The 24,821-nt window shown below is 42.8% G+C and overlaps 1 protein-coding gene across 4 annotated transcripts in view; it reads right to left on the reverse strand.

Moving 5' to 3' along the window:
• SDK1 (sidekick cell adhesion molecule 1) overlaps positions 1-24,821 on the reverse strand; it is a 672,152-nt gene that overhangs the window by 38,792 nt on the left and 608,539 nt on the right. For all 4 annotated transcript variants that reach the window (XM_050966275.1, XM_050966276.1, XM_050966274.1 and 1 more), the window contains 3 exons: positions 4,060-4,175; positions 2,439-2,625; positions 761-898 (listed from right to left, as the gene is read on the reverse strand). In XM_050966275.1, coding sequence (XP_050822232.1) covers positions 761-898; positions 2,439-2,625; positions 4,060-4,175 — 441 coding nt within the window. The remainder of the gene's footprint in view (positions 1-760; positions 899-2,438; positions 2,626-4,059; positions 4,176-24,821) is intronic.

Raw genomic sequence — 24,821 nt, forward strand, 5'->3', positions numbered from 1 at the left:
CAGACACCCATGTCCACATGGCTACTGTCACAGCTCCAGTCAGGTGCCCTCCCATGGCCACGCACCAGACTGCTGTGAGGAGACACAGCCGCTGGATCCCATGTGTCTTCAGCCTTTGTAGTCTTCAGCCTCTGGAGTCTGAACAGAGCTCTGAACACTGTCTTTGTCTTGGTGTCCCTAGGCATACTCTCAGGGTGCCTATTTTCTATCAAACACCCACTCCTGAGAGTTTAGACCATGAGATTCACTGTTGAGTCCCTGGAACCAGTCTGACCCAAACACAGCATTACTCTTTCTTTAATATAAAGGGCTCTTTAATAATGACAGGGACTAGAACCAAGAGCCAGAGGGACTTGGGCTGTGACCCACCTTCCTAGCAGGGCCCTAGAATCAAGGTCCTCAGTGCTCACTGACCAGATTGGCTTGACATCCAGATTGCTTTGTGTGTGGATGAAAGGAGTGCTTGGGCTCAAACCTGAGTCAGAGCCTGGGCTTACTGCGTAGTGTAGACATACCTAAAGAGACAACAGAGAGGCAACTAGCCCTGCATTCACAATGGATTTTGCAGCTTGGTAAAGATACATACAGAGAGTTCATAAACTCACAATGATTTCATAAAGAGTACCCATCCTTTTTCTAAATTGTCACAGCTACATGTAGACACTCCATGAAGAAGAATGGGAAGCTGGACAGAGATAAAATACAAGATGGTGTTTTTTTCCCCTAGCTGAATATATAGGTTCTTTGGCGGTTTACTTACCCTGGACTGGTGCCAAGGGCTCATACACCACTCGATAACCCTGCAGGATTCCATTTGCTGCTGTCGGCTCTCCCCAAGACACATTGAGTGTAGTGCAAGTGATTTCTGAGAATGCCAGGAAGCTAGGAGCGCTGGGAGCTGAAAGGATGACAAAGACACTCAACTGCAGCAGGAATATTTAACCTGATATACATCTTTTGAAACAGTATTTATTACCCAGTATGAATCTAAAGGAAATAAGATGAGAACAGGATTTATCGACAGCATCAGGTCTTCATGTAATCAATTGGAAATTCCAGGTGTTCTAAAGTCAGCAGACACTAAACTGCAAAACTGGAATTAATCAGGATAGGAGGAGGAAATGACAAAGATGTAGAAGGAATGACATAAGAGAACAGTGGAGAGCTTCATTTCCAAATGACTGCATCACCAGGATGGTGTGAATGCCTTTTCTACAACTTTTTGGGGAGTGTAAGACATAGAAATGAGTCAGGGAAAACCATCAAAGGTTTAGGGCTTCAGGTCCAAGTGGTTAAGTGGCTGTATGTGAACTGAACACACAAGATACCCAAAGTGCATGTGCAGGTCAGGTCTGTACTCAAGTATACGGTTTGTATGTATGCATGCAAATCCCCAGCTTACGTGCATACATCAGCTTTCACGTTTGGGTCTCAGTTTGACTAGCAGCCAAACTTCTGATATGGAGTTGTTGGCCTGCAAATCTTGTGCACACGGATGGCATTTTCTGTTATCCCAGAGCATAGGGACTGTTACTGTGTGCTGCCTGCTGCAGCCATTCGCCACTGCATGGTGAAGCAAGGCCAGCCCGGCCCTGAGGGTTTAAATGGTGCATGGTGCCTTGTGTGCGCTCTCTGCACTGGGCTGAATTTCATCCTCAATCCTGTGCAACAATCTTCAGTTTCAGATGGGGATGTAGACTCCTATTGCAGAACATCAGTTTCTTGGCTAGTAATGAGACCCAAAGAAAACCAGAGGGCATTGCACAGTCTTCCTCAGTGATCAAAAAGTGAAGGTGCAGAGGCAAAAAGACATTAAGAAGGAGTCTGCTGTTGGTTCACACTCTCTCACAGAACCTAATGACTTAGGGAACATCCATAGAATGTGTGTCCCCCTGGGATCAGCATCTCCAGCACAGATATTACTTACTGTGGTTGCACATAATGCCAGAGGCCCAATAAATAATAAAAAGAGCTTGGGAATTGGTCTTGCTTTGAGCAGGGGCATGGACTAAATGACCTTCTGAGATCCCTTCCAACCCTGATATTCTGGGATTCTTGTCTCGCATGGTTTTGTCAGTGTACCTCCATTCTCTTCAACTGAGTTACTTCTAATTTACTCCAGTGGTAAGATCAGAATCAGGTCCATAACCTTTTGTTGGATCAGTTTGTGACAGAGACTCTATTGCTATCCCAGCCTGTTCTACTTCGTATCGCAGCATCAATTCTGAAATCCCTTCCAAAAGGGTTGACTCTAATTTGATCCAAAATATAACCATAATAACAATACAATAGAATAATTTACCCAACAATCAGATCTAAAACACAACCATTCTATAGCTCTGTATTTTGTTTTCTTAGACACACAGAATGAACAGTTATATGATCATAATCTCTAAACAGGTTAAACTGTGGTTTGGAAAAGGAAAATAATCTCATACCAGCCTGGTGTGTCCTGCCCTGCCTGGGGCTGCTTCTTGGTCCATCCCCTGCTGCATTGAAGGCAGATATGCAGATCAGGTATTTGGTGTGGCTGGTCAGATTTTTCAGCCGAACTGTTGTCTCTGGGAGGAAAAGGACCTTCACTTTCTCAGTGTCATTCTGGATGTCCATCTCCCAGTAATAAATCTGTTAAAAACAGAGAGATGTTGAAGTCAATCCTGCACTCAGATTCCAGTCTCAATGTGATGCAGGCTGTAAAACAGGTACTCTTGTTTCCCCATGACCAGTAAGATGTTGGCAGTTTTAGTTTTGGACCATTCAGTTATAGAGTATAATAGTATTATTCACTCTTTGCCCAATCCTGAAGTCCTTATTTTATTTTTATTAAGGAAAACTCCCCTTGGGTTCAAAGAGAGTTTCCTGAGAAAGGTCTTTTAAAAATAGAGTACAGACAATGTGACATGGCCTAATGACATTAAATAAGACCTTCCAGAACACAGCAATAAGTAGCCAGGTACCAAACCATTCTCAGGTGTGAGTTGCCCATTGGTTTTGGTATTATATTTTATATGGAGATATATCTATCTCATAGAACTGGAAGGGACCCTGAAGGGTTGTCAAGTCAAGTCAAGTCCAGCACCTTGCCTTCACTAGCAGGACCAAGCACTGATTTTGTCCCAGATCCCTAAGTGGCCCCCTCAAGGACTGAATTCACAACCCTGGGTTTAGCAGGCCAATGCTCAAACCACTGAGCTATCCCTCTCTCCCATGTAATTCTTATCCTGAAGCCATACAATTTAAACTCCAGAGATGAGGATTCCAGTAGGCTACCTCCAGAGCCATTGGTAACACTGCTTGTGAATAGGCCTAGAAGTGACAACTATAAAACAGGCCAGGGCATAAAGTCAGGCCGAGCGAAGAGTCTACCTTGGCTCTATAAGCTAAGCTATTAGAACTATCTATACACATACAAGAAGGAAAATACATAAATTGATATATAACATTGCTTGCTACTGCCAAGAAGTAATGCCAGATTATTCTCTCTCACTGGCTCAGCTTTCCTTCACTTGCAGACCTAGATAAATGGAGAGAGACAGAGCCAGACACTGAACTCAAGCCAACCTCCAGCATTTGTAGGCTTGCCCACCTCCACTCTCAAAGGGTCCTCTCTCATCTGGAGAGAGGAAACAAGATGGTTCTGCCACGTGCCTTGTGTCTCCGCAAACCAAGTGCAATAAATACTATTGTTTAATTTTGTTAAAGTTAAGGAAATGAAATAAAGTCTCTGAAATCTGACATGGCTCATTCTTACAGCTCGGAGAAAGTGATCCATTTCCTGATGGCTCATAACAGCTGTCAATTCCCACCCCGACTTTTCCTGTGCCTTTGGTATTTGGAACACATACGTTGCCTGCTCCCCCACTCTGTGTATGCACTGAATTTCCATTGAACATTAATACCTCCTTCTCTTTGTCTCTGCCTCGTACTCTCTCCCTCTGGTTTTGGCACATGATGCCATGGTCATTACTGTAGCCTGAGCATTGCTTTAGTCTGGCTCACGCAGCAAAGGTAATTCTGAAGCCAAGTAAGATAACAAAAGCAGTAGGAATGAGATATTGCCTTGTAGCCTTGTATGTTCCCATTTTGGCTGTCGACAGGAGGTGGGTCCCAGGTGATCTCTAGCTGGCTCGCAGTAAGGGCGTTTACTTGGATGTTCTGTGGGGCCATTGCTGGTGCTAGAGAGACAGAGTGTGTGTCAGATAAGGAAATAAGGAGAATTAATAGTGACAAGCAGAACTAAACTGATATCCAAGTTGCACTTTTCCATTTATGGAGTGACCAGGTTAGTCTCTTTGTTTATGCCACAAGTGAGCTAAGAAACACAATCAGCTTTAAATCCATCTTCCACCCCAGAGAAGTCTCAGACAAACACTTGCAGTGCGTGTGGAATGAGAATCAGTTCTGACTCTTGGAGGTGGTTGTGTTCTCTGTCCCCTATGGAACAGCTGAGTACACTCAGTCCAGCAGGCAGTTCTTTAAGCAGAAAATGGCAGAGAAAAATCTCCTTATTTGTGTTCATCTAAGCTTCAAAGGCAAATGTTCGACGGTGACTTTGCTTTCCTGAATGGTCAATTGGTGAAGATAAACATATAGAGAAGTTGCTCAGGTTTCCCCAATCTTTCTCCTTAGCAAGAGTCACCATAATGTCCTGTTTATGCTACTGGAGTTTGCTGCCATGAGGCTCAGAGAACTGGGGCTGCAAACACAAAAAGCAAGAGGAGCATGGCTAGGGTCTCTAAAATTATCTCCAGAGCCCTTTAGAAACAAACCAATTCAAGTCATATTTTCTGTGCAGTAAATGGATTCTGATACTTTTTAGTTTTGATTTCATTGCATCTTCAAACATAAACACAGACTGGAATTTTGTCTCTTTCTAGCTGAATGTGTAATTTATTCACCTACTTGCCATTTCTCCTTCTTTGCATTGCACCGTACCAGAAAACTACTCTCTCCTCTTTGTGCGCACCCGGGTCACACAATCTTTCCCCTTTGCTGTGATCCAGCTCAGTGGAAGCGGAACATCTTCCCAAGTGACTGGCACGGATGGTCTGTTCTCTAGATCCACTGTCTTAGCCTGTGGCAGCTCTTAACAAACAGCACATGTTCTGGTTACAGAAAAAATGTCAAAACGTGTCCTGTTTGAACTCCCAAAATGGGAAGGAGAGAGCAGGGCATAAAAACAATACCACTCCTCTCTCTTCCTTGTGCATGTGCAGATGGTACTGCAGCCTTTGCCCACAGTGTCTGAGCTCCCTGCCCATTTATAGATTGCAAACAGATGTGATAAAATATTCACCACCTAAGTAAGATAGCCCTGGTTATCTGTGCCTCTAGAGAGCTCTTTCTTTAGAGAGAATGACCTTCATAAGTTAGACTCTCCCTCTACCCCCATCCCCACCTTCCAGGGTTATAAAATAAAATAGTAATTAACACCCACTCAGCCTGACATCAACTATTTATTTTGTTCTAACTGTGTGGTTTCCATATTATCACTGCCCACCCTGCCGTTAATGGAAATGTTAATAACCAGCACCAGCTTGTTGTGACAGATGCTTGGGCTCATTATCAGAAATTCTTATTTACCGCTCCATTAAACGACAGAATCGCACAAAAAACCTACAAAAAACAATTCAATGAAAACTAACTGGAGGAATTTTAACAGCCACATTAATAATCCAGAACATAAATACAGTTAATGTCTTTTGCATGTTTGCCATCGGCAACCCTATTGCAAAATTATTGTTGTACAATTAAAATGTGAAAGGCAAAACTGAGCAGGATCACTATCCTGGTGTTCAGTTAAAACTGTTTGCTTATTGTTATTTTTTAGCCTCTTTTTTCAGTTGGATGTGTCAAATGCACGAGGTGAGAATGGGTGTAAATAAAACAAAAGCTGGGCTTGTTTAGTCAAGCGAACTCATCTAATTGCTGCTCTGCAATCCAACCCCTCTTCCAGATTTCACTGGTGATGTGAACATAGCAGCAAGCTCACCTGATGGCTATGTTTAGTTCAACTTCAAGTGTGCTACCTTAGACCTGAAACCCTCAGATGTGGAGGGCTTTATACCACACATCAGAGCACACAACCAAGCGTCTCATACAACAGAAACCCTGCAAATACATCTTTGAGGTCTGGCGTTGACGACATATTGAGGAAAACAGAAATATGCATAACCACAGAGAAAAACAGATCAGTTTTACAATCTCCTTTTGTCCTACGTAGTGACACAACTGGATGTCTTGTACCGACAGAGAGATTGTACTCTGAGGCTGCGTCTATACTAGCATTCTTCTTCAAATTCCCAGTGCTGGGCTAGAACCAGTGCAGCTCCAATGGTGCAAACAACAGCCAGAGAGCTAGCGTACACAGACTCCTGTCATTTTAACCATGTCATATAACTCTTTTCAGAGCATATCTAGACAACACAACATTTAAAAATGCCAGTGATCATTCCACCCTCACTCTCCTATTTACAGCCCCAGAATCCTGATGTCATGCAAATTATGTTTGATTTGGTGCCATATGAGTCTGTTTCGCTGTCCATCTTTCAAACTCTGATGCTTCGCTCTCCCTACAAATAAACAGGGACAGCAGAATAGTGCTGCTCATGCCTGATGCTCTGCAGACAGTACATTACATTAAGGGTGAAATGAGATGTTTTAAAAAAAATGAAACATCCCTAAAACCACTCCTGTATGAGACCCCAAAACCTTCACTGAATGCATGCGCAGATTTTACCGATACAAGCAAACACATTTTAAAGGCGAGCTGAAAGGCCTTTTACCTTTTAGGAATTCAGTTCAAGATTTCAGGGCTCTGTGTTTTTCATAGCTGCTGGTCTCACTAAACATAAAGCAGAGTGGGAACTGCCTCCCTCACATTGGTTTAGGTGTTAGTGACCTTATCAACTTTATCAGGAGAGACACAGAACCTGAGGGCCAGAACCCAGCTCTTGGCCAGTAAAAAGCATTTCAATTCCTCTGAAAAATATATTTAGTTGTCATTTCTCAGTCTACATATGTATTCTGTTTTGGGATCTCATGTAGCTTTTTGCAAGTGCTTATTTTTTTAACAGAATTTCATTTCACCTTTGAGGCTGCTGCCTTTAAAGACTCACTCAGCAACACAGAAACACAGTAAGGAGTTGAATGAGCAAATTGTATAATTAATACAATAATAATACTAATTATGGATTTGTATGATGCTAACAGAATGACACAAGGACAGCAAATCAACAATACCACATGGAGACACAAAAAGGTGAAAGCTAGAGCCAACATTTACTAACATGGATGCCTAAAGTTTGACATCCACATTTATATTTAGACACCTAAAATGTAAGCGGCCTAATTTTTGGCCCACAGCAAAGTCAATGAGAGCTACAAGTGCCAATCACCTTTAGATAACGTGGTGGTTAAAATACCCAGTGGCCAGGCTACAATAGAGTTTCCTGTACTGTTAGCACTGATGGAGTTGCACTGGGCCATTAACATTGATTTTCAGTAATTTTTGGAACACTGGGGAAACTCCAGACAACTAGAAGAAAGCGAATGCTGTGCCAATGCTTAAAAAGGGTAAACAGGACACGCTGGGTAAATAGACTGGTCATCAATCCCGGGGAAAATAACTGAATAGCTAATACAGGACTCAATTAATAAAGAATTAAAGGTGGGTAATATAATTAATGCCAATCAACAGGGGTTTATGGAAAATAGGTCCTGGCAAACTAACTTGATATCTTTTTTGATGAGATTACAATTTGGTTGATAAAGGTAACACTGTTGATGCAATAAGACTCCTGTTTGGCACGTGACTTGGTACTGAATTATATTTTGATAAAAAATAGACTGATATAAAATTAAGATGGCACACATTAAGTGGATTAAAAAGTGGCTGACAGGTCTCAAAATGTAACTGTAAATGAGGAAGCATCGAGCAAGTGTGTTTCCAGTACTGTCCCACAGGGATCAGTTCTTGACTCTATACTATTTAACATTTTTACCAATAGCCTGTCAGAAAACATTAAATAATGACTAATGAAGTTTGCAAATGACACGAAAATTAGGGGAGCAGTAAATAATTAAGAGGACAGGTCACTGATCCAGAGAGATCTGGATTATTTCGTAAACTGGAAGCAAGCAAACAATATGCGTTTTAATATGGCCAAATGTAAAATTATACATCTAGGAACCAGGAATGCAGGCCATGCTTACAGGATGGGGGACTCCATCTTCGGAAGAAGTGACTCTGAAAAAGACTTGAGAGTCATGGTGGATACTTAGCTCAGCATGAGCTTCTAGTTTGACTCTGTGGCCAAAATGTCTAATATGATCCTTGCATAAATAAATGGAGGACTATTGACTAGAAATAGGGAGGTCATGTTACCTCTGTATTTAGCACTAGTACGAATGCTACCGGAATACTGTGTCCAGTTCTGGTGTCCACCATTCAAGAAGGAAGTTGATCAATTGCACAGTGTTCAGAGAAGAGCCATGAGAATGATTATAGGATTGGAAAACATGCCTTGCAGTGATTGAGCTCCTTGAGTCTCTCTATTTAGCTTATCAAAGAGGTTAAGGGATGACTTGATCACAGTTTAAAGTACCTACATGAGGAACAACAATTTGATAATCTCTTATATCTAGTAGAAGAAGGTACAACAAGATCCAATGACCAGAAGTTAAAGTCAGACAAATTAAGACTGGAGATGGGGAGCACTTTGTTTAAAAATAAATAAATATATATATAAATAAAAGCAATTAACCATTGGAACAATTTACCTAGGGTTGTGGTAGATTCTCCATCAGTAGCAATTTTCAAAAGAAGATTGAACTAGTGCATAGCTTTTAGAAAAACATCCAAACAGCAATTAATTCATAGAACTCCTATAGCCTGTGTTATACAGGATGTCAGACTAGATATATGATCACAGTGGTCCTTTCCGGCTTTACAATCGACTCGAATGATGGGAGAATTACAAAAAAAACAAACAACCACCCCCCCAAAACAAACAAAAACCACCACACCAACATAACAAAACATAACTGCATATGTAGCCCAGCATTACTTCTTCTTAGTGTGGGATGTTTCCTCTCAAGGTTGTGTGTGGCATGTGGAACTTCTCACCAATATGATGTTGCAGTTGGCCTTTCATTTCTTTTCTTAGTGACAGTTGCTATGATGTTTTGTAGCACTCCATAGGTTACAAATCCTTGTGATTTATTGTTTAAACATAATAACTTTCTTTATGAAATGCACCCTGCTGCTACTATTGTGTCTGTGATACTTGTGGGTAGCTGAGAATTTCTCTCTACTGATTTTATTATTGTTTATATAATGTCAATATTATGCTACGCAATTTACAGACAAGTGTAGGACAAAAACCTTGCCCTCAGGAGCTTGCTTTTTAAACAGATAACATTCAGATAAAAGTTAAGGGGAGGTATGCAGTGAAACAAAGATGGACAGCAGCATGCTATTTAGCATGATTCTCTTTGAGTCCACAAGTTTCAAACAATTCTGTGTTTCTATTTTGCTAACACATCTGATCCTTTTTTATCAAGTGAGCATTATTTATTTTTTTCTGTTCTTCAACGAGAGCTTGAAATTAACCTGGCTGCTTTTATTCTCCTCTAATCATTATTTGTGTTATGCTAACATCCAGAAGTCAGGATCCCATTGTACTATGAATTGTACAAACATATAATAAAAAGATACCCACTTTCGTAAAGGTTTTACAATATAAGAATGTAGAGAACAGGTGGATTTAAAAAAACCCAGCCAAAAATAATGACAAGGAAGTTATGAGATAGAATTGGAAGGGACCTCAGGAGGTCATTTAGTCCAACCCCCTGTTTGAAGCAGGACCAATCCCCAGATTTTTACCCCAGTTCCCCAAACGGCCCCCTCAAGGATTGAACTCACAACCCTGTGTTTAGCAGGCAATGCTAAAATCACTGAGCTATCCTTCCCCCCTAAGAAAGATCAGCATGATAAGCAGTGGTCTCAGCAAACCAGATGCCTAATTATTGTGGAGTTTTTGTCGGCATCACAACAGAGGAAGGTTTTAAGGAGGACAAAGAGACAGCTTTTCAAATGTTGCAGTAGCTCCTCTCATGCATAAAGGGTAGCAGGGGAGACAGCACCAAGATAGTTCTTGGAAAAATTTTTAACTGGGCAATCAGAGCTGGCATCTTTGTGGAATGAAGGTGTGGTATGTCATACTATTTATTGGGTCTCCTCCAGCAACAACTGACACTATCACCATAGCTGTGCAAGTAGGATGATTAGTTAGGTCGTGTTATAGAAACAGTCAGAGATGAAGCAGTTTTTCACGGACAGGATGGGATCCTTTAGAAACATATGTTCAGAATCTAGAAGATGTTCTCCAACTAGTTCTAGCCATTTTGAGGTAGATCACATTTCGGGACTAAATTATGTGGCGATGTCCCTTTAAGTACGTAAGTTCAATATTAATTGTATATATGTAATAATATAGACATGCATACACACAGAGTACACATATACTATATCCTTGAATTCTCAAAAATAGTACAATTAACAAATATAGGGTCATTTGACCTAAATAGTACATTATTATTTTCTTATTTGGGAATCAGATTTTGGCTTCAAAAGCTATTGATCTGCAGGTACTAGCTCAAACAGGGTCATATCACCTTGTGGACTAGGAGAAAGAAATCTCAGCACATGGTATGGCTTCCTCAGACAATCTCTGAGAAGCTTTAACTGCTATTAAGAGGAGCTAAAACAGACAGAAATAGCCAGTTACTAGTGGCACATTCTTCAGTGGAGAAATCACATATTGATTTATTTGATAGAGTAGATCAATACTGGGGAAAATGGGAGCCTTTCCTAGTCTATATAAACCCAAGGGAGGATGATTCAACGTAAACTTGGATAATATCTCTCACATCCCCACAATGCTAAACACTTACCTAGAGACTGAGAAAGGTTAGCAGAGTCATACCTTAATAGAAATGATGCACCAACATAGACTCCTAGGCAGAGGTTTGAGGAGGAAGAGAATGTACCCTAGGGAGAAGGGTGTTTGGGACCCTAGAGCATCTGCTGTAGCTTCAGCATCCTGGCCTGTAACCAAGCCAGTCCCCTCCTTTGTATTCTGCACTTGAAGCATATGCAGAAATATTCTTTGTTCTTCTAATGCACTTTTATAGGACACAGAAAGCATGAAAAAAAAGTAAAAGCTGCTCTAAATAATAAGTAAACACAACGTCCCAAGCTGTTCCAGTGGTACCAGGAAGAGTATCCCGCAATGTTTTGAGTTAAAGACATGTATGTTCTGAGCATGTGTACAGAAAGAGAGAGAGAGATAGAGACAGAGACTGAGATCATGTTCATTGTACTGTAGATCAAGTTTATATTAGAAAGCTTTTGGATAACAGATGAAACAGGACTAGAAGTGGAATAGCATCCCCACAGCCCCAGACTTAGGGGCAATCATTTCTCAACAAAAATCCAACAAATATGATTAGTTTGTTAAGACCCTTTGTAAAACAGAGGGTGAGTCAAGCAGAGGTAATTTTCTTCCACCTGCTCCTTCCCCTCTCAATCCTTTCCATTTCCATTTAAGGTGGGGCTGCTATGTTCTCTCTCCTGAATGCTCGCTGATCTTTTAAAGCGGGTGTCACACTTTCCACTGAGTCATCTGCAAACACATATATTAAGGGGTCAGTTATTGCCTGGGGGAATCACAAGGTAGTATGATTATAATGCCCGGAGCAAACGCCTGAGTGACTCATATAGTAGGACTGAGCACAAATATCACAAACATTTATATGCATTCTCGCAAGGAACTACTTTCACTCCACAAAGAAAGGTGTACCTTTTTCTGCTGCTGCTGAAACATGTGATTCTACTTCCTTAATAAAGAACTAAAAGTGATTATCTCACTGGCCAAAGGGGCTGTCAGTCAAAAGGCTGCATATAGTCCGGACCAAAAGGAATGCTGCCTATGGAACAATCAAACTATCTTCAGACCTCGCACAGAGAAGATGGGAAAGGGATGGAAGGAAAAGAATAAAATATATCTTGTTCTTTTTCTCTTTGTTTTTCTCCTTTGATATTAGCAGTATGCTTGGGAGGAACACTAACAGTCTAACAAACATTAGGTATCTACAAATGAATAGACAGGGTTAAACCCAAAGGCCAAAATCCACTCTCAGTTGCATCAATGTAAATTAGGATTAACTCCTCTAAAGTCAATGGAGTTAAACCAGTGTGAAACTTGTGTAAATGACAGCACAGTCAGCTCCGCTGAGAGCACAATTCAGAATTCAGCCCCAAGGATGTACTGAAGGTTGTTCAAGTATGCAAGAATATATGGCAAACACACTGCTGGGTGTTTGATATTGTGTGAACATACTGGCCTGATTCTCCTCTCCCTTTCTACACCAGTATAAATTAGGATAACACCATGTGAGAAGGTGCCTTTTCTGATCTGCTTTAAAACAAAGCCTATCCTTGTGGGAGCAGCAAAGAATCCTGTGGCACCTTATAGACTAACAGATGTTTTGGAGCATGAGCTTTCGTGGGTGAATACCCACTTCGTCAGATGCAGGATATATAGATATCCTTGTGGGGAGTCAAAACTCACATCCTTCCCGGGGTCTGACTTTATTAACCAAGAAATTAACAAAGTTCTGTTGAAGTCTTCTCCTCAGACTTGCCGCCCCCCCTAATTCTCCCTGCTCATCCCACATCCTAGTTCCTGTCTTTGTAGAGGGCCACTCCCACTATCTTTATATCTAGATGGGGTAATGAGTTGCCTACATCAGTGAGTCAGCAGCAACCATTTATGAGCAGGATCAACATCTGCTAATAGAGTGGAGTGTTTCATGCAAACAGTGTAAACTTGTTACAGTCCACTCAATGTAGTGTTGTTATAGCCGATTTGGTCCCAGGATATTAGAGAGACAAGGTGAGTGAGGTATTATCTTTTATTGGACCAACTTCTGTTGGTGAAAGACACAAGCTTTCAAACTTACAAAGACCTCTTCTTCAGGTTGAAGAGCATGGTGTAAGCTCGAAAGCTTGTCTCTTTCATCAAGGTTAGCCCAATAAAAGATATTACCTCACATACCTTGTCTCTCTAATATTCTTGCTGAAGTCAGTACTGTTGCAATGGTGTTTAACCAGTAGGAGTGAGAGTAGAATCAGGTCCACATACTTTTCACACGCTTATGGGTGTGCATATAAGGGTGTCATAAACAGATAGCTAAGGGTTAATGTTCTTTTACCTGGAAAGGAGTAACCTGAAACACCTGACCAGAGGACCAATCAGGAAACAAGACTTTTTCAAATCTGGGTGGAGGAAAGTTTGTGTGTAAGTTCTTTGTTCTTGTCTTCTGCCTGTACTCTCTCGGCTATGAGAGGATTTTTCTGCCTCCTGCTTTTCTAATCTTCTGTTTCCAAGTTGTAAGTACAAAGATAGAAAGACCATAGGTTTGTTTTTTTGTATTTACATGTGTGTAGTTGCTGGAATGTGTTAAATTGTATTCTTTGTGGATAAGGCTGTTTATTCATATTTCTTTTAAGCAACTGACCCTGTATTTGTCACCTTAATACAGAGAGACCATTTTTATGTATTTTTTTCTTTCTTTTTACATAAAGCTTTCTTTTTAAGACCTGTTGAAGTTTTTCTTTAGTGGGGAACTCCAGGGAATTGAGTCTGTAGCTCACCAGGGAATTGGTGGGAGGAAGAAGTCAGTGGGAAATCCGTGTGTGTTAGATTTACTAGCCTGACTTTGCATTCCCTCTGGGTGAAGAGGGAAGTACTTCTGTTTCCAGGACTGGAAATAGGGAGGGTAAAATCCCTCTGTTTAGATTCACGGAGCTTGCTTCTGTATATCTCTCCAGGAATCCAGGGAGGGAACACCTGGAGGGGGGAAGGGAAATGGTTTATTCCCCTTTGTTGTGAGACTCAAGGAATTTGGGTCTTGGGGTCCCCAGGAAAGGTTGTTGGGGGGACCAGAGTGCCCCAAAACACTCTAATTTTTTGGGTGGTAGCAGCTTTACCAGGTCCAAGCTGGTAACTAAGCTTGAAGGTTTTCATGCTAACCCCCATATTTTGGATGCTAAGGTCCAAATCTGGGAATATGTTATGACAAAGGGGTGCATATATATTTCTATTAAGGAGAGGCTTTGCCAGATCTTCATCAGGATAGGTGTCCAAGTATGTTTGGTATCACAGGGATGTGAGAGCTGTTATCCAAATATATATTGTACCATCCACGTGTGGGTCTGTCTGTATCAACAAGGAAAGGATCCCAGCTTCCCCAGTATTGACCTGCTTTACCTTGTAAGCCAATATATGGATTTCTCTACTCAAGAATGTCATTGAAAACAGGTGGTTTTAGCTCCCTCTAGAGACAGTTAGGGTATCTCAGAGACCCTGTCAGGGAAGTTAGCAAAGCATGAGAATAGCCAGAATTTAAGAATGAAGGAAATGTTCATAGTAATCAGTGTTGCCAACCCTTGCCATTTTTCTGAGCGTGATGGGAGATAAAGCCGACTCATAGCGCTGTGAGAAGCTCCAATCTCTTCCTGAAGTTCATCCCTGCTGGAAGCCAGCAGAGTCTCTCTAGTCATCTCTGCTCCTCCTCATTGCAGCTCCTGGCCAGGGAAGGGGCACACAGGAAGGAGCACCTGGAGCTGCCCCCCACAGACCTGAAATGGGAGAGGGAACCCTGAAGCAGCCCCCAGGCCTGGGGTCTGTGTGTGTGTGTGTGTATGTGAAGAAACCCAGGAGGGGCAATGGTGAGGACGGGCAGAAGGCTGAACTGAGAGGGGCTAAACTGATGGGGCGACTGGGAGAGGTCTGAAATGAGGGGGTGGGAGTAATGGAGTGGGAGGGGTTGAACTGATAGGATGCAGCTGAACTGAGGGAGAGGCTGGGGGGACAGAGCTGATGGTGGGGGACTGAAGAGCGGAATCAATTGCTGGGTAGGGGATAGGCAGATGTAGGGGCAAGAGCTCCTACAACACAGACCAAAATCACTTTATCTAATGTATTTGGGAGCATGTCAACACTAATTGTCAGACACACATGCACTGGGGATGGGCAGGAGGAGCTCACAAATCAGAAGACTCAAAAATACAACATATATATTGTTTAAATCTCATGGATTTTGGGGGGTCCAAAATCATGATTTTCAATTTCTTGCAGATGGCAATACTGAATACTATATCCTTCAATTAACTGACTGTTAATTACAGATCCAAGCTTCAGAATCCATCCTGTCCTTGATCCTTGAAAATTTCATTTGCTAGGGATTAGTACAGCTCAAAGTGTCACTAGGGGGAGCTAAAACAGCTGCAATCTTTACATGTAATCTCTTCTCCTATCAAAATCAAAGGGAAAGTAGAATACATGTGCACCATTCAGTCAGAGCAGAATATGCATTTTAAAATAATACCTTTCTCCTCTTTTCCCTTCATCTTCCCGAATGAAAGGCTCCCTCCTTCACCTCATCATCCCAGACACACTTGCTAGGAGGCCTAGGGCTACAGGATAAAACTAACAAACCAAAGCAAGTGTAAAATGAAGTATAAAACCGTACATTAAATACTAAAGAGTGTTGGTATAAAAACCAACTCCTGCTGGAGTAGAGGGGAAACCTTAGAAACCCCCTGACTTTCCTCAGTTTCCTCTTACCCCCTTAGTACCTTATGTCATGAGAGCTTTCTCCCAGACTAAGAAAAATGGATGGGGTTCCTATCACATCAGTCAGCACCACTTCAGTATCTCAGACATTAAAGATGGAAAATACTGTTACGTCAGCCAGTTCATATTTCTGCCATAGCCGGACTGTTCCCTACATACAGTCACCTGTAGAACGACTTGTAGAGCAACACAATGAAACACCCATTGTGATGCAGAGACCCATTGCTGCCAACGGACAATGGGTTCACTGTTCTTTACAAGCAACTCCTGCCTCAAACCTGACAAACTCACTACCCCAATACATTACTTTCATGGTATTTATCAATGAAACATAGTGTGAACTGACTGGTCAACCACACAACTCATTTGGAACTAGAAGAACACAATTAGGCAGCAGAGAAAAAAAAAAGCAAATACTGTACATTTAACCCAGTGTTGTATTGTAAACTACTAAAAAATAAAGGGAAAGTTTAAAAAAAGATTTGACAAGGTAAGTAAACTGTTCCTGTGTCTGTTTCACTTAATTTAAGATGGTTAAAAGCTGCATTTTTCTTCTGCATAGTGAAGTTTCAAAGCTGTATTAAGGCTGTGTTCAGTTGTAAATGTTTGAAAGGACCATAGTGTTTTGTTCACCATTACAAACAACCTCCATTCCCAAGGCGTCTGTAACTCTGAAGGTTTATTGAAACTATGCCTTATGGGCTTGGGGTAAAAGTTAGTCTCATTGCTGACCCATTCAAGTGGGAAGAATATGTCATCTCTCCCTGATCAGCAGATGATGTAATTAATGCAAGGTTCAGACATCTACCTTTGCTCCATCCTAGAACAGTACATGGAAAAGCATCAAAGACAGCTGCAAACAATTGACAGGACTTGAAGGTAAAAAGAAACATATAACAGACAGGGAGGGGATTGCCCTGTCCGTGAATAAAGGTAAAAGATCCACTCAACGTGTCACAGGGTGGAAAAAGACACTGCATTCTTTCACTGCGGAGACATCTTGTTGAGAAGGGGTATTTCATGAATGACTGGATCCTAGTTCCTGAGAAGCAAGCCAGCTCTGCAACAGGCTGAACTCAGAAGGGGAAAACCTACTTCATTAGATGGGAAAGGTAACCGTGTAGGCCTTAGTCCGTGTTTTATGATTTTGTTTTATATTATAACCATTTGTTTCCATCATTCTCTCTTGTCCGTAGTGGAATCTCTATTCTTTCTTAAATCAACTTTCTTTTGTTTCATTATAAGTGCTCACAAGTCCTGTTTGTGATACAGGAGTGATGATTTACAGTAAAACCAGTAAACTGAGGACACTGTTCCTTTGGAGGCAGAGGATCTGGGATTTCTGTGAGGAGCTAGTGTCAGGAGCTGGATATCACAGGGGAATGATCTAAGGGGAGTCAGGGACATAGAATCATAGAACTAGATGAGACCTCAAGAGGTCATCTAGTCCAATCCCCTGCACTCATGGCAGGACTCGGTATTATCTCGACCATTCCTAACAGGTGTCTGTCTAACATGCTCTTAAAAATTTTAACCTGCAAGGCAAAGACAGGGTTGGCATAGGCTGGTGGTATTGGGGAGCTAACACTCAGCTATCACAGGCAAGACTCCCTCTTGCTAGAGGCAGGGGGTAACAAGATGACACATAGCCTTGGATACCCCAAGACCCAAAGGCAATGCCTGGGAGGGTCAATAGGGCCACGTGCCCCCTCCAGATGCCTGGTGGGGGTGGGCACAGTCAGCAGGGAACCACATCGGCAAAAGGGGCAGAATGTGGGGCCACCGACAGCTCCTCTGGTGGGGCTGTACTGCCCTGCCCCTGCCCCTGCCCCTAGCTCTTCTACCCAGCTGCATCTCCTGGAGTCTGTGCAGCCCTGCCGAAGGACAGGGCTGGGGGCGGTACCAGTACAGCTGCGCTGAAGCAGCTGCTGCTTTGGGGCCACCAGGTGGCCCCACGTTCTGCTCTTTTCGCTTCTGCGGTTCCCAGGAGAGCCCTGCAGTTCTGTTTAGCACTGAACTGAACCGCAGGGCTCTCCTGGGAACCGCAGTGACGAATGGAGCAGAACGTGGGCAGGGGGCAGGGAGGAGTCATGTGCTGGCGTCACGTGTCCCCCTTCAGCTGGTATCCCCCTTTGTGTCCTCCCATGAGTCGCCCATGCCAAGAACTGCTACACTCTTCCCCACCACCCACTGTGGGCTACATCTACAGCAGTCTCATTTCCTGACACCTTAGGAATAAAGGGCCAAACCAGAGACTCAAATATGGTGCTATTAACAGAGTATTGGGCTGTCCACAGGCACCTTTTGGTTTCTAGACTGGAGAAAGAGTATTGACTTTTCGTCCTGAACACCCCAAATGACTACATTAGTCAGTGACACTGTGTGCTATACAGTTCTTTGTTCTCACAGACAAACACAGTATGTTCTCTAGCAATAACTGGGTGACTAGCCACCTTCATGGCTTTGGAAAGCATTGTTATGGTTTGGTTCTGAAGCCCTTCATGTTCAACATAATGGTAATGCACAGTATCTTCTAACAGCATTTCTCCATTTAAGCCAAAGAAGAAAACTTGAGTTTGCAAGACACTGGGTCTGATGAGCAGAGGAAGATTGCCACAGTAAGTTTTGCAGGATCTGGTGTCAGGTGCTCGGGGATGCCCACAGAAAGTGCGGTTTGACAATGTGGCTGACTGGACGGGATGCTGTGTGAAGACGGCGGAAAGCGGAGGAAGTTTGCTGGCCAATGAGTCTTGTGTTGTGGGTTCTATTTACAGGGGCGCTGCTGGTGGGGATGTGGCGGGAGTTGTAGCCACCCCAAAATTTGCCTAAATCCCCCCGCATCTTGTAGCAGGGTGAAGGCAGAGTAGAGAGAGCAGCGGAGAAGTAAGTCTTGGCAGGGATGCCCAAGAGCAGCCCCTGGCCTATGTCCCCATCCACCAGGGCACGCCATCCAGGGCTGGTAGAGGACCCAGGGCTCTCTACACCTGCTGCTCCCTGGACCCCGGTAAGAGTCGCCTCAGCAGGGGGTACACAGCTCGGCGGCTGACAGAGCCCTCGAAGTCCAGGAGAGCAACTGTAGAGAGCCCCGGAAACCGAGGGCTCTGCCAGCCCCAGAACTGGGTCTGCCTGCCAAGGCGACTCTGCCTGGCTTTGGCTTCTGGCCTCTGATGAGGTCATGGGGTGGGACCTCGGGGGTGGGGGAGGAGGAGCAGGGGCTGGAGCCCATGGAGAGAAGGAGGCATCATGGTGAGGGGGATTAAGGCCCATCCCAGTTCCCACACAGGGAACAGGCTGGTGCTGCCTTGACTATTCATTGTGACGTGACCTTATGGTACTTTTGTCATAAACAGATAGCTAAGGGTTAATGTCTCTTTCACCTGGAAAGGAGTAACCTGAAACACCTGACCAGAAGACCAATCAGGAAACAAGACTTTTTCAAATCTGGGTGGAGGGAAGTTTTGGGTGTGAGTTCTTTGTTCTTTGTCTTGTGCCTGTACTCTCTCGGCTATGAGAGGAATTTTTTCTGTCTCCTGCCTTTCTAATCTTCTGTTTCCAAGTTGTAAGTACAAAGATCATAAAACAATAGGGGTTTATTGTTTTTTTCTTTTGTATTTACATGTGTGTAGTTGCTGGAGTGCTTTGAATTGTATTCTTTTTGAATAAGGCTGTTTATTCATAATTCTTTTAAGCAATTGACCCTGTATTTGTCACCTTAATACAGAGAGACCATTTTTATGTATTTTTCTTTCTTTTTAAGACCTGTTGGAGCTTTCTTTAGTGGGGGCTCCAGGGAATTGAGTCTGCAACTCACCAGGGAATTGGTGGAAGGAAGAAGTCAGGGAGAAAAATCTCTGTGTGTTAGATTTACTAGCCTGACTTTGCATTCCCTCTGGGTGAAGGGGGGGGGGTGGAAGAGAGATTAGCTATCTCGGTGCTTGTGGTTTCCAGAACTGGAGACAGGGAGGGTGGAGTCTCTCTGTTTAGATTCACGGAGCTTGCTTCTGTGTATCTCTCCAGGAACCCAGGGATGGAAGACCTGGAGGGGGGAAGGGAAATGGTTTATTCCCCTTTGTTGTGAGACTCAAGGAATTTGGGTCTTGGGGTCCCCAGGGAAGGTTGTTGGGGGGACCAGAGTGCCCCAAAACACTCTAATTTTTTGGGTGGTGGCAGCTTTACCAGGTCCAAGCCGGTAACTAAGCTTGGAGGTTTTCATGCTAACACCCATATTTTGGACGCTAAGGTCCAAATCTGGGAAATATGTTATGACAACTTTGCACTGAGAGAATGTAGGTACATGTTTAAGTCAGAATGACTACCTAGTCTGCATGGAAACTCTATCCTCACAGCAAATGAAGCTACTCCTCACCTTGATCCTGCTGGCCCCTCAAATTGTTAAGGCTGCAGCTGAGTTCTATTTCATTCTATGTAGGTTCTTATGCCACCCACTTTACCATTGTGGAAGCAGGGGAAGAAAGAGAGGGTTTAAGTGCAGCCATTTAAGTGTCAGAGACAGAGCAACTGTTCTGTTAAGTCTTAGCCTAATATCGCAAGACCTGTAGAAGCAGGGCTCACGTCAGGTGCGAGTGGAAAACAGCAGAATAGTCACTGTGACCTAGCCTTGAGATAACGATGTTTGAGAAAAGAAAGTGAAAAATACTGGGATAGCAAATAGCCTAAATAAAATGCAGATGCTTTTAATTAATGGATGTCACACAGAGGTATAAATGCTTGTGTGATTTGGCTTGTACTTTGGAGAAACTGAGGCAGAGATGCTCTCTGTCAGCTGTGTTCTTCCCTTGCAACTGCATGTCCCGAATAAAGCTGGCTCTGATTTTGTTGCTTCCAACCTGAGAGTGGAGTGTGTTTCTTTCACATCATAGTATCTGAGCACTTTCCAGAAGTGAGTTCAGCGGTCTGCCTAACATCTGTTAAGCGTTGTTTGTTCTCTCCTCTTCTCCCCAGAGGGAGAAGCTCAGTAGAATGTACTGGTTTGGTTGAGTGTGTATGTGGGCAGGAGGTGGATTGTTGTTTTTAATATAGCTATACCTGTTGCTATGTGTTTATGCTAGCAAATGCCAGGTTAAAGAAAAGTAGTGAGGTTTGTGATTGTCTTCAGTTCTTGCGAGAGATCCCATTATAAGTCTGATTTTACACACTCCACCCTACACTCAAATTTCAAAAACCCACAAATATTTCAAAACTTTGTTAGATACTAAAAATCATGGACTGAATAGAGACACTGGATTTATGACATATTACAACAATTTGTAACCCACTAACAACCACACACATCCTCAGCTGCTTCGCCCTCCCTTCCTTTCCTCCCTATGACTGAAGGGGTGTTAAAAAGCCACGTCACCTTGAATAGTCCCTTGAAACATGTGTTAACCACTGATGCTAAACAATCGGTTCCACCTTGTATCTAGCAGCCACACTCCCAGACCTGAAGAAGAGCTCTGTGTAGCTCGAAAGCTTGTCTCTCTCATCAACAAAAGTTGGTCCAATAAATGATATTACCTCGCCCACCTTGTCTCTGTAATATCCTAAGACAAACAAGGCTACAGCACTACATAAAAAAAAGTCATATCAGTCTCAAAAATTAGTAGGGAAGATCAGGAGCTAAGGTAGACTCTCTCCAAAATTAGAAGTGAATCAGATTTTGGCTCATTTAGAATTCAGCAGCCATATATGGTTCATTTGAGGCTGCAGGACTGCAACAACGTTAATGCAACTGGAGGAGTTTGGGGTCCAGATGGGGAAAGACTAAATTCTGCATTTTCTGGGTGTTGGAGTTTTTTCACTATAACATTCTTGCACTCAACTGAATATTTGTGCTTGCTATGGCCATATAATTTCAGTTGGTTGCTAATTCAAATTTTCATGAGAAAAATCAAGGTCTTTTTACTTTCAATCCCTGATAAATGGCTGAGAATGCCTTCAGTTCAGTGCCTGACAATGGTTGGGATGCTGAAATCTGAAAGCAAAAACAACAATATTCCCCTGTGCCTAGGTTCACAGCAGTCACACTGGAGGAAAAGTGAGATGGCAGGACCATAGGGAGTTGAGGTATGCAAGAGAAACATCACAGTACCTTGCTCACTTATCCCAGGATGAGTGTATGCAAGAAGAGCAGGACAGGAGAGTGAGAGGAAACAAAGCTGATTGCAACGTTAACCCTTGAGCCAATCACAGTCAAATTCTAAAGCCTATCTCATCTTGAATATGAGTTATAAGCCAAAGGCGGAGATGGCTTTGTTACAGCCCCAACCTTATCTGTGCAATATATGGCCCATTTTTTTAAGTGTTTGTTCATGGTTTTTTTTAAGGGAAATTAATTACTTTGCTTTCAGTGAGTAAGTCCTGCTACTTTTCTCATTAAAGCCATGTCCACCAGCACATTTCCTACCATTGTTTATTACTGTATTACTGTAGGACATAGGGACCATAGCCATGGACCAGGAACCCACTGTGGTAGGCCCTGGACAAACACAGAACAGAGAGACCTAGTGCAGATGCAGCTTTACTGGGCACAAATAGTTTCACCACAGCATCCTCTGTCCCTGCACTTAGTTCCTATCAGGGCAACCCAACAGTATGAATGCTGTCAGCTGGTTTACACTAGTGCTCCCACAATTGCTTGCAATGGTGGCAGTTTTTCTGAAAAACGCTAGTGTAGCTACAGTCTATGTCTTCAGCTGGTCATTGCTGAGAGCTGCCAGGGGACTGTTAGGTTTGTAAGAGGTAAGTTAATTGTCCAGGAAAGTGTTGCATGGCAAAGTATGGTACAATGGGACATAAGTAAATGATAACAGGGGAAAAGATGGTAAGCTCTGTTGATCAAAAAATGCTTATCCCTCTAACTCGGACACTAACACCTTTCCTGCATCGCAACATGATAGAAGGAGGCAATTAAGCCAGAGCTAAACAAGAAACTGCTGCACTGTATAAGCATTGTGTTGTACCCAGGGCTGCTTATGACTGATATTAACAGCTTCATGAGCTGTTAATGAGGTGCTCAGTCAGCTGCTTTTACTTGCAGCCTGAAAATGTAGCAAATGATTTCAGTAAGCCTCTGCATTCTTGATGGGGAATTAAAGATGTCAGATAAAACTATCAAAACTATGTCTCAATCCTGACATGATTTTTCAATGCATTGTTTTAAAATTCCTTTTTCTGTATGGTAGAATAACATGCTTTGACAGCATTATGACTCCTGGTTCCTTCCTTTCTATCTTAACAATGGATTGAAGTCCCCAGCAACCTGCAGGGATATCTTTTTGACACATTGACATTAGGACACTTCTTCCAGGGACTTGCACTGGCCTGGTTAGATTCTCCCTTTCCATTATAACATCTACAGAGCCGGAGTTACTCAGTTTGGGTGTTTAACAAATAAACCTCTTTGACTGATCTCCTACAAAGAGCGTGAGATCCTAAAATTACCTGTAACAGAGTAGCTTGAGTGGGTGACGGTAGTAGGAAAAAGAGATAAGCCTTGTCTAGATTAGTACAATTCATATCCATAATTCACCATCAATGCATCTTCAGTGTAGTGGTGAAAACTCTAACACAGGCAAGGCTCAGGTGTTTACATCAACTTTCCAGGGTCCAAAGAGATGCTGTGCACTATCCGCACCAGTGTTAGCACAAGTGAAGCTGTATCAATGGTGAATTATAGGTCTCATTTGGGCTTACTGCAGGCAAACCCAAAGTGATGTCCATGCATAGAATGAGACTATGGAAGCATAAAAAAATGTCACAGAAGCTGACAGGATCATCAGAGAAATGCTGGTACAAGGCAATACCATTGGCTGGTCGCACAAAGGGCTATGACATTTGGATATAAGAGCCATTATTTTATTGGCATCTTGTAAGGCACAAGAGGTTGGAGAAAGGTATGTGACTGGAAACCCCAATCAAGATAGAACACTCTCCTTCACTCTGTTTTCTCTTTCCACCATCTTACGTTTTTCGTCTCTTTTTCTGCCTCTCTTTCACTTCGTTCTTTCAAGCAGCAATGCCAGGGAAACTAGCTAGTAATCCTTAACTCTGAAACCCAGCACAGAGCTTCAGAAATCAGACTGTTAGTTAGTTTCAGATGCACTGCTGCTGTTGCGAGGCCCCTATGCAAAACAGAGTGGCATAGTGCGGGTGGGTAAAGGAGTCAGCTGAAACCTCTCCCTGCTCCAGAAGCTGAGGGAAAGATTAAATGTCTCTGCTGGAGAACAGCACCCCCTACTGTGTAATGACAATGTCCCAGTACCACTGTGTACCATGAAGGCTCTGGAGCCCCTTCAGATTTAAACAGAAAATCAACATCTTACATACTCCTTATTCCCCTCCTCACCCAAAGAAGCCTTTTACTCATGTTCATCTCTGAGTCCTTGGCTGCGTCTTTTTGCTTCCTATGCCGAGTCTGCTGTCAGAGCTCATTATTAAAAAAATTAAAAAGAAAAAAATCAGATGCATCAGCTCCCGTGAAGCATGAAGGTCGTCAATGTCACCATCAGTTATAATGACACACGTCACTTTCCCCTTCCCCTTCCCACAAGTGCCTTCATCACCTGTTTAAAAGGAAAGTATTTCTTGGCATATTTCACCCTTTCCTCCCCACAAACATACACCTCCAGCAGCAGCTGCTAGAAAAAATTAAAAATTCCATTATATTTCATCCAGGGCAGCTCTGCTCGATGAGAGGAAGCACCAGTGTGTGCATGCTTGTTAGCAAAGGATTTGTACTGCTGCCTTCCATTTTATTCACCTCCCTAAATTAGGGGAAGCATGACTACCCTAAATCTGTGATTTCTATTCAAGTATTATGCACATATTTGAAGCTTCCTAAACTCCAGATCCCACCCCACAAGCAGGTAACAACAACAGGCCAATGCTCCTGGCACAGAAGCGGCTGTAAAGGAATCTTTATTTCATTCAAGCAGAACACCACCTCTGGTAGCAGCTGTATTTAGGACCAAGATTAATATCAGTACCTAGGCTCTCACTGAACATTCACTGGATTTCCAACAAAGCTGGAGCCCTGACAGCTGAACTGTTAAATGAATTAACAAGGAGAGAAGGGGGCCTGCCGAAGGGGCTGTGACTCCCTTTCTAATTTCTGTA

This window comes from Gopherus flavomarginatus, chromosome 9 (genome assembly GCF_025201925.1).
Source record: "Gopherus flavomarginatus isolate rGopFla2 chromosome 9, rGopFla2.mat.asm, whole genome shotgun sequence".
NCBI classification, from domain to species: domain Eukaryota; kingdom Metazoa; phylum Chordata; order Testudines; family Testudinidae; genus Gopherus; species Gopherus flavomarginatus.